At 44.4% G+C, this 10081-nt stretch overlaps 1 protein-coding gene across 2 annotated transcripts in view; it reads right to left on the reverse strand.

Annotated features, from left to right (window-relative positions):
* Zfp706 (zinc finger protein 706) overlaps positions 1 to 6409 on the reverse strand; it is an 8629-nt gene extending 2220 nt beyond the window's left edge. The window contains exons 1-3 of one of the 2 annotated variants that reach the window (XM_063264113.1): positions 6281 to 6409; positions 2366 to 2502; positions 320 to 427 (exon numbers count right to left, since the gene is read on the reverse strand). In XM_063264113.1, the coding sequence (XP_063120183.1) occupies positions 332 to 427; positions 2366 to 2500 (231 nt within the window). In that variant the 5' untranslated portion in view covers positions 2501 to 2502; positions 6281 to 6409 and the 3' untranslated portion in view covers positions 320 to 331. Of the gene's footprint in view, positions 1 to 319; positions 428 to 2365; positions 2503 to 5718; positions 5981 to 6280 lie in introns of those variants that run through there. The other variant, NM_001394374.1, reaches the window with a different exon arrangement.
* Positions 6410 to 10081: the final 3672 nt, after the last annotated feature.

The raw sequence follows: 10081 nt of genomic DNA on the forward strand, positions 1-10081 counted from the left end.
AATGGTAGTTTCTCCTACAGCTGACAAGTCTTTCATTCTTGGCTCAAAGTTGGCCAACACTCACTCACCCCTCCCCGATATTCTTGGCAATAATTGCAAAAACCTGAATGTTTTGAAGGCATAAAAAAGAAGGGCACAGAGAAAAGGCCTTTGCCAATCGTAAAGTGCTCTAGTACAACCATAGACACTATTGTTTAACTTTAGGACAACAGTTAGACATAAGGCTGCTAGAGGTAGAAACCCATTCCATAGCTGAAGAGAGAGTTTTGCTTCTATATTCAAAACCAAGACCAAAAAACCCAATAAAAAGATCAACTACCTGTAAACAACTTTATGCCTGAACATCAGCCAATTCTGGAGGAAGTGGAGTCTTAGGGTGCTTGCTCTCAAAGTGCTGCTTGAAGGTCTTGGGGTCAGGCATTTGTGTCTAATTTAGAAAGTGTGCAAAAGAAAAGAACCACTTTATGTAGGAAAGCAGTACATGTAACCTGTAAAAAAAACTTTGAACTTGCTTATGCTAGACTAGTAATGCAAAATGCTTTTAAATTTCTACTTGTGACTGGTATATGAAAAAGTATCTTACAAAAAGGAATTTCCTATCATTATACATACCAAGAGGAACAGCACATAAAATCAAGGGATTTTATGTCATTAGTAGCATTAGAAACCGTTTACTCATAGGTATGTTATAACTCTCACAGAACCTTGACAGTAGCCTTTAGCTTCTATTAGCTCATTTTACCTGCTAGACAAACTAAAGCCTAGAGCTCTCTCTGCCTGAGACTGAGCTGTTTCAGCTCAATTCTACGTTCTCCTGGTTTCATGTAACACAGAGTAAAACAGAAACTCCCTTTGGCAAGTACATTTATTTATAATTCAAAACGTTCTACTACATAAAACAAACAAAAAATAAAGTGTTTTCATTTATTTTGCTTATTAAGTTTTTTAAAGTGTATTTCCAGGGACTGGGGAGACAATTCAGCAGGTACAAGAGGACCCGGATGTGGATTTTCAGCATCCACATAAAAGCCAGGCATGGACACACATTTCATGACCCTAGAGCTACTGGGACAGAGACAGGGATCTCCACAACTTGTGGGTCAGCCAGACTAGCCCACTGGTGAGCTGTGGGTTCAGGAGGAGACCCTGATTAAAAACTGTCAAGTGGGACCAATAACACCTGACATCTGCACATGTGTGCATACACAAGCACCTGCACACATATACCAATTCATGTATATACACACGCAGATCACACGTACCTGACAAAATATACCTTTAAAGTCAGGGTATGTCTTTATTACTAACCTAATGAAATTTAATTTCACCTTTCCTCTGTTTAAAAAAAAAAATCAGAAGTCATTCAATTTCATCATTAGCACCAAGGTTCAACATGCTTACAATACTGACTGTTAGAGATTCCCTCTTTTCACAAGAACCTTCGTGTAGTTAGGAACTCCTGTTTCATTTGTAAAGATTTCAACAGATAACTACCTTCAGTCTAGCAATCATGTCATATCAAGATCCCTTCCCATCTGCACCAAGTACAGGGCTTAAAACCACTGTGTCTATACACCAGCCCAACCCTATGTTTTTCCTCTAGCACCTCATTAACCTCAAGGGTGGTGAAGTCACAGAGGCCAGACCTTAAAGCTAGACTGCCTAGACTCAGGTCCTATCTCTTCTTACTGCTGGATCTGCAGCAAATTATACAGGTCAGTTGAACATCTGCACATCAGGAAGGAAGCAGCACAACTCACTGGTTGCTGTGTGGATTAAACATATGACCACAGTAACACAGCTGCCTCCATCCTCACACATGGCAAACACTCCAAACAATTCTTTAAGCACATTAATTCTCCTAAGAGCCCTCAATGTGGATAGTCTGTGTGATATCACATGTGCCCACATTGCATCTGGTGGAGATGGAGGAAAAGAACCATCATATGGGTAGCATTACATCTGGCAGCACTATACAAGGTTAGCCCCATCAACTCTATCTAAGAACGCAGTCGGGACTTTTTACAGCGCCCAAAGTGGATGATAAGCTCCACAAAGACACCTTTTATACACCTTTATACACAAGGGCAGGACACTGCTTTATCCACTTTTCCCAGCTAGCACTTAGAAAAGTATGCATGGCCAAGGAAAAACATTTCTTGAACAGGTGACTGCAGATGAATTCCTAGGAAACCCACTCTCAAATCTACTAGTTCAAAGAAAGCATCCATCTTGTTGTGGAGGAATTTTAACCTCTCTGTTTCACAGGGTGAGAACTAGCTACAAGAATGCACCGTCCTGGGGTCCCTTGCCCCACAGACCATGAAGGTAAATATTAAGGCAGCTTTGGTCTGGGGACCCTTACCCTACAGACTGTGCAGGTATATATTAAGGCAGCTTTGGCAGCAGCCTTTTGGTCATGTCCTTGTTTCTTCTTTTGTCCAGCCTGCTTTTTGGCATTTTTCTGCTGAGACTGAATCTTCTGCTGTCCACGAGCCATATCTAAAGACAAAAGAGTAGGCACCAAGTGACTTCTTCATTCTACAACAGAGCAATTTAAGCAAAGTAATATTCTCAAAGTTGCCTACTTAAATTTCAGACATGGTCAGTAAGCAGCTGTGAGTGGATTTTCAATTTCACACACAATGTTGCTAAATGACAAATGAGTATATTCCTCACAATACATATTCAACAGGATCAATGCATCAATGTATATACAAGGATGTTCACAGGACCTGTTCTAAAACTAGGCAGTTCAAATATCAGTGGTAAAAATAGATAACACACAGAGGGATGCCAGGCAGCATTAAAAAAAAAACAAAACAAAAACAACAACAACAATAAAAAACACTTGTAGCCAGGTGTGATGGCACAGGCATTTAACCCCAGCACTGAGGGGCAGATCTGTGAGTCTGAGGGTTAGTCTGCTCTACATATAGTTCCAGATCAGCCAGGGATACAAAAACACACCCAGTCTCAAAAAACAAACAAAATAATTTTTTTTCTGTAAGTTTGTATCTCTATATCAAGGAAAGAAGTCAGTTAGAAAGAAACCACATTGTACAAAGTTCAAAACAGGCAAAACCACAGTTAAAGAGGTCACTTTGCTATTTATGGAGTAATGACTGGGAAGAGATGACAGGAGAGGTATTCACAGGGTGCTGAAAATATTCTTTATCTTGAACCGGTAATGATTATAAAGGTGTATTTGTTTGATGGTGATGACGATGATATCAACCCCCAGAGCTGCGTATGGATGTACCTCCCTACCTAAGCAATTGGGAGGCAGAGGGAGGATACCTGGCCCACACAGCCAGACCACATCTCACTCCCAACAGACTCAAGTTTATTGTATATGCATAGATATTTAGGCCTTTTTTTCCTTCCACTTTACATGTAACCTTCAAAAGTTTGGTATTCCAAAATTTAGTCTTCCTTTATCGCTTGATTACAAAGGTAGCTTCTCCCTGCTAGCATCCACGACTATGACTTACAATTTGTGTATTTTAAAACTGTCAGCTAATCCTCCAAAATACATGTAGGGACACAGCAACTCCTTTTAGTACTCAGGTTTCATTAAACTATTATACTATTTGAAGTTTTCCTTAAGAGCTCTTTCCTGAATAGAAACACAAACACCTACATTTATTTGTGCGCGCGCACACACACACACACACACAAAACACAGGCTCCACAGAGAGCATTTGTTGTGGAGTCCATTCTCCTTCCACAATGTGTTTTCTGGGGATCCAACTCAGACCTTCAGACTTGACAGAAAGCACCTTCACCAGCTGAGCCACCACACTGGCCCAGCTGCACACATTGTAAAGACAAATTAGAACCCCTGGTGTTAAGGGTACCTCTTACAAAGCTGAAAGGTTCTTTCTATTCCTCACTACTAATGGCCTGGAGTAAACAAAAATTAGTTAAAAGAACTGATTTTAAAAGAATTATTTTCCTGTTAAAACCAGACTTCTGGTTAGACAGCACAAGTTAAACCTGTTCACACAGGATCTACCAGAGTAGTGCTTTTGAAGCATATTAAAATGAGATCCTATGCCATTTTAAATAGCACTGTAATTACACTTTAAACTTTGAAATCACTAAAAGACATGAATGTACAAGGGACCGTACTAAGAAGAGGGTTGGCCTTTCCTGACTGCAACCCTCTTAGCTACTGGATATAAAGTCAAGTGTTTCAGAGACAGTCAAAGCTCTTATCCTTATCCCCCAGCCCAACTTACTTGACATACTCCCAGTTGTATTACATAATAAACTGAAAAAGTCTAATAAAACAGGAGGATTGATGCTTTCTTATAAACCCTGTCCAGTCTTTCACCAACTACAAGAATGTTTAATATGCTAGCCTAATGTAAGAACCCCATTCCCACTCAAGGCAAATATCAACTGTTTGTCATCAAAACTATACTTCATTTTGTGTTTTTAAACCAACACTGCATCAGTTCTAAGTTCAATAGCATATGGAAGTGTGTGTGGGGGTGTCTCACTACATACTTCTGGCTGGCCTAGAACTTACCGAGATTTGCCTGCCTCTGCCTCCTAAGTGCTGGGATTTTAAGGCGTGTGCCACTATGCTATATGGCATATTTAAAAGTACATTTTGATGGTGGGTCTTCAATTTATGTACACCAAAAATTTGAAAAGTCTTAATTTCCCCTGTCTTAGTATCAGACCCTTACTAGAACATTCTGGTTATTTAAATAAAACATCTTAACTCTTCCATACAGTATGGCTTGTGTATGTGAAGACATTACTTGGTGAGCAGTCCTTAAGGGTTTTATGTTTGATTTTTTAAGTTACAAAACCGCACATCAGTAATTCCAGAATTTTCCTTGTCATCTAGAAATTAAAGCAGCGACTTTGGTAACCTTTTCATGTAGTGTGCTGTAAAAAACCAATGCCATCAGATAAGCAAAAACTATTTTTAACTTTTGCATTTAGGGCAACAGAAACATAACTGGGCACCTAAGATTTAACACATTTTCTTTACCACCCAACAACAGTTACAAAAAGGCATGCGCTTCAATAGACACAAAATGTAACACTAGGCAAAGGCTATCTGCTCTAACAGGCTAGCTGAGTGGGGCAGGCCCCTGACTTCTGACAGCACAGTGGCACGGATTTCCTTTCCGAAAGCAGAAGTGCAAACGATCCAACCACCTGCTTTCGGACAGCTCAACTTACGATTTGCCCTCGACCATCGAGTTTTCCACAAAATCTTACGTATAAACTGCTCCCTGATTAAGTGGGACAAATTGAAAGGCAATAAATCGTTTGCAAACGGTTACCAGCTGATTTTTAATAAAAGTTTTAGCTTTCCTGGGAGGCTGCAAATGAGCTACTAACCAGGGAGAGTTCTTGGAATACCAAGACTCTCGAGAAGGAGGCAACAAGTAAAGCTCCGGCCCTTAGGGGCTGCTTAAAGCCAAACAACTTACTCTGAGGCCGGGGAGCCAGGAAATGGGCTCACACTCTGCAACCAGTCAGAGCAAGAGGCCCAGGCCGGCTCCACAGCCCGATCCCAGCTTTGAACAGCCATTCGTGGGCAGACTCAACCCCACAGCTGCAGCCCGGCCCGCCCGAGGCCTCGGCCGCCCTCAGCCCCGCGCCTGCTCCGCTGGGAGTCAGCCGCCCGCCCCGGCCTCCCGCCGCCGCGTGCCTCCCAACCCGGCTCCCGCGTCCTGCGACGTCGCTCACCCGGGCCGGGACGGAGTGGCGTCCGAGAGACGGCGCAGCGCGAGAAGAGCTGAGCAGGACGAGCAGGGAAGGAAGGGTCGAGCCCCGCACCGCTTGGGGCCTCCGCCACCCGCAGAGGAAGGACCGAGCAGAGCCGGGAGCACAACAGCCCGCGCCTCGCACACCCGCCGCAGCGCGCGCCCGCCGCGCCTGAGCCCGAGGCAGGCCCGTCGCTCGTGCCCGCGCACGCCGCGCCGCACTCCCAGTCGCCTCAGCGCCGCCCGCCCGCCCGCGTGATCCCGCCCCTCACCTTCCTGCGGTGGCTTTGCCCCGCCCCTCTAGCATGCTCGCGTCCTTCCGGTCTGCAAACCAATGGCAGCTCTCCCCTGTTACATAAGCGCGCAGGGGCGGGGCCTAGGACGGGAACTGCAGAGCCCTCGCCCGCCTCCCTCCTTCCAGCCCTCTCTCTTGGTGGTGCCTCTGCGCGGGGGCGCTTTGTCCTGCCCCTGCGGTGTGTGACCTCCGGCCTACGGGCGGTGGTCGGCAGAGTGACTCGATAGTCACTCCCTTGTTTCCCACTCACCAGGCCTGGCCTCAGCCCCGCCGCCCTCGTTCTTCCCTGGCTAGCTCGGAGCCCTGTAAGGCGCTAGCCGGAGCGGCGGGGGAGTCGCGCCCGGGGCCCCGCGTGGCCGCCGGTCGGCCGTGACCCCTTGCCAGACTCGCTGCCATTGTTCTCTCACTGGTTCCGTGCTCAGGGTATTTTGACCTACCAGGGACTTTCACATAGTTGGAGACTTGAGCCTGAAAATCCTGCTAAATCCATCCGAGCCTGCTTAGCCTGTGCAGGCAGGCTATTGGATTGCTAATATTTGGGGAAAGAATAAAAGGTCGCTCCCTGCCACCACTTGATTTAGACAACGTAGTAAACTTAAAATACCTGATTAAGAGCGATTGCAATTCTAACATCGAGAACATCTAGTGGTGATTAGAAATGGTGGTGGTAAATATCTGCATTCCTTGCCCTTGTACCTGCAACATGTTGCTTCCCAGTTAAATCTAATTGGGTTATAGTTATACTGCATTTGTGGCCTTAAAAAAATCACCTTGTGGGCCAGACTGTCCTAGAACTCCTGACCCTTTCACCTTCACAGGAACTGTGACACGTGTCACCATGACAAGTTGGAATCTCAAATTTGCCTGGCAGTGTCCAGAGAATTGGTTGAATATGAGGATAGTCTACTTTCCTTGGACTATGATAGCCTTGTCACAATATTGTTTCAAATAGCCAGAAAGACGTGAGCTTGCTGCTTACTGCAGTTGGGCCATGATTGGAGTGTATTTATCTTTGATTTCACTTTTTTTGTTCACATTAGTTTTGTTACTATTGCTGATGGTAATCAGTTCTGTAAGCTCATTTTTATTACTCTTTAGCCAGTGACCAACAAAGTGCTGATATTGAACAGAATGTGTCTGAAGAGACTGAGGTTTGGAAAAGACATGTCAAGAAGCTATACTATGGGCTGGAGAGATGGCTCAGAGGTTAAGAGCACTGACTGCTCTTCCAGAGGTCCTGAGTTCAATTCCCAGCAACCACATGGTGGCTCACAACCATCTGTAATGGGATCTGATGCCCTCTTCTGGTGTGTCTGAAGACAGCTACAGTGTACTCATGTATATAAATAAATAAATAAATCTTTTTTTAAAAAGCTATAATATAACTATTAATGGTGGTCACATTTGTTGTATTTTGGGTTGAGAGTCTTGGAGGATCTAGACATGAGAAACACAAAGAGCTGTTTGTCTACGCATGAGTGTCAACACTGGAACTGGACCATGAAATCTGCAGCGGTGGGTCAGGGTGGGGTCTGAAGACTTCTGTTGTGAAGTAGGATTGGTTTGTCGTTTTTTCCTCCCGCGGCCTGGGGAAGTATTCATAATAGCTAATATTCCTTGAGTTTTTAATTCATATCTCATTTGAGAACTTAATAGAAGCAATAGGTGGAGTTCTCCATCTCAGGACAGGGCTTTGTTAAACCGGGTCTATCAGGAATCACGAGGTGTTTGGGTTCTACCTGGCTGGTGCCAATAGCATCCATTTACACTTGAGGCAACTAAGAGTTGAGGATGCTTACAGATGTCCCCTGGGGAGTCAGAGTTTACAGCAGTTTCCTTTGCTGCCACCACTTTATCTGCATCCTTCGTGCTTGAGGTTTTTTTTTTTTTAAATGCCACCCAGATTTCTTGTCTCCTCTATGCTTTTTGTCCTTTTTGTCACTCCTGTGTTTAAGTACTGTTGCCTAGAGAACACGGTGTGTTGATAATTGTGTGTGGCGATTAGGGCATTTGAAATATAAAGGAGAAAGGATGAAACCAGAGTGGGTAAGCTCCAGCATGTGTGCAGTGACAGTTGGTAGAAGGCGGGTGCCTCTGCTTTGCCACCAGCTAGTGTCTTTCTTGCTTTGGTTACAAAAAAGTGACAGTAAACTAGATGGGAACTCTTGGGTTTCTGTGCATATTCCGGCGTTCAATTTTTAATGCTACAAGTACTTCTGGTAATATTTTCCCTTTTCTTCTTATAGGTAGTCAGTCACTTTAAAATATTATGCGATAAGAACTTGCTGATTTTCTATCCAAAATCCACCTCATGAAATGAAACTGCTTCTCTGGAGATGAAAGATGAAAGGCGCATTGATCTGTTTGGATGCATGCTGGGGTTCCTGCGATGAGAAAATTGGTAAGTTTCCAGCATATTAATTTTCAATAAATAAGTTATTAAAAGATTTATTTTCCGTTGTAGCTGTTGTGAATTGATACCTAAATTAATAAAGTGGCATGAGATTTATTAGGAAACAAAAGAGACAAGGTCCAAGCTTACACCTATAATCCTAGTACCCAGAAGAATGAAGCAGGAAAATGGATAGCCATGAATTTGAGAGGCTATGTAGTGCGTTCATATCCTGTCAGAGTTCATATACCTGTTAGATCCTGTCTTTAAAAACCAAAGCAAAACAGCACTACCGTCAGTAACAACCAAAACGGGCTCAGAGAGGGGCTCCTGTCTCTGTAGCACTTTCCTTGGAGAGAGCAGTAGAAAAAACAACACTGGTTGCTTCACTGCCTCCTCTTTACCTGCACACCTTCTGCTTGAGGCTTTCTGAGACTGCAACCCAGATCCTCTTGTCTCCTCTATGCCTTTTAGCCTGGAAGGAGTCTGATTCAGTCTTGAGGCTCTGAAGGTCACTCACTTGAGACAATCCCTGCATTTCCAGCTCTCATTACAGCCTCTCCTCTGAGTTTGTCTTGACAGTGCAGATGCCTGCTGCTCACCTCTGCCTCGGGGTTTTACAGCTACTTCACATTAGTGTCAGATTGTCCTGACTGTAAAGCCATCGACTTCAGGGATGTTTATGTGTTGTAACACTTTAAAACGGGCTGCCAGTTCACTCCTGGTTGTAAGATAAATCTTGATTTCAGCAAAATTAAAAGAAGTTTAAACAGCAATGTGGGGTGTTAGAATGCATCAGAACAAGTAAAGTACTTAAGCGTGGCCTTGGAGAGAGACTCAACATTTGTATTTTGAATGCCAAGCAACACTGATGACGGGCACTGCAGAAGACCTAAGTGAACAGAAAGGCACCTTAACTCTGTAGGTCAGAAGATTCAGTGATCTCTGCATCGATCTGCAAATTAAGTGTGGACCGGACCGAAACCCTGCTGGCATCTTTGCATATGTTGAAAACCCTATCTAAATTTATGGGAGTCGAGAATAGCTAAAATAATCTAAAAACTGATGATACGCATTTCCCAATTTCAAAACTTACTGCAAAGCTATGGTAATTGGTATGGCATGGTGGGGAGGAGGACGGCCATACACATCAGTTCACGGGATTGAGAGTCCAGGATGAAGCCTCAATGCTGTTGTGCTTTGTTCTGGGACCACTGTTGTCAGCACTGTGACAGAATACCTGAGGACAATGACACCGGTAGAGAGTGCGCTCCATTGAGAAGGCTGGGCTGACGCATGACAGGCTTGAAATAGGCAGTTCAAGAGACGAGGCCTAAATCTCTGTCTCCAAGAACTGAGCAATTCCAGGCAAGTCCAGGCCTCAGAAGCTGCATCTGGCCTAAAGCAAGGACAACGGTCAACAGCAGTTTCTAGACTTCCTCAGCTACTTCCTCAGTAACAGTCTCCAGACCTCCCCTGCAAGTTTCCAGCCCCCACACCCCAGCAATGGAATGTCTGTAGAGATGGACCCCATGTGCTTTAAATCAGGCCTGCAAGCTCACTTGGGCGTCTCTCTGTTCTGGAGTCAGGGTATCATTCTTCAGTGAACCATGGATCCTTACACCCGTGGGGGTAGGTATGCGGGGGTGAGTGGGAGGC

This window comes from Rattus norvegicus, chromosome 7 (assembly GCF_036323735.1).
Source record: "Rattus norvegicus strain BN/NHsdMcwi chromosome 7, GRCr8, whole genome shotgun sequence".
NCBI classification, from domain to species: Eukaryota; Metazoa; Chordata; class Mammalia; order Rodentia; family Muridae; genus Rattus; species Rattus norvegicus.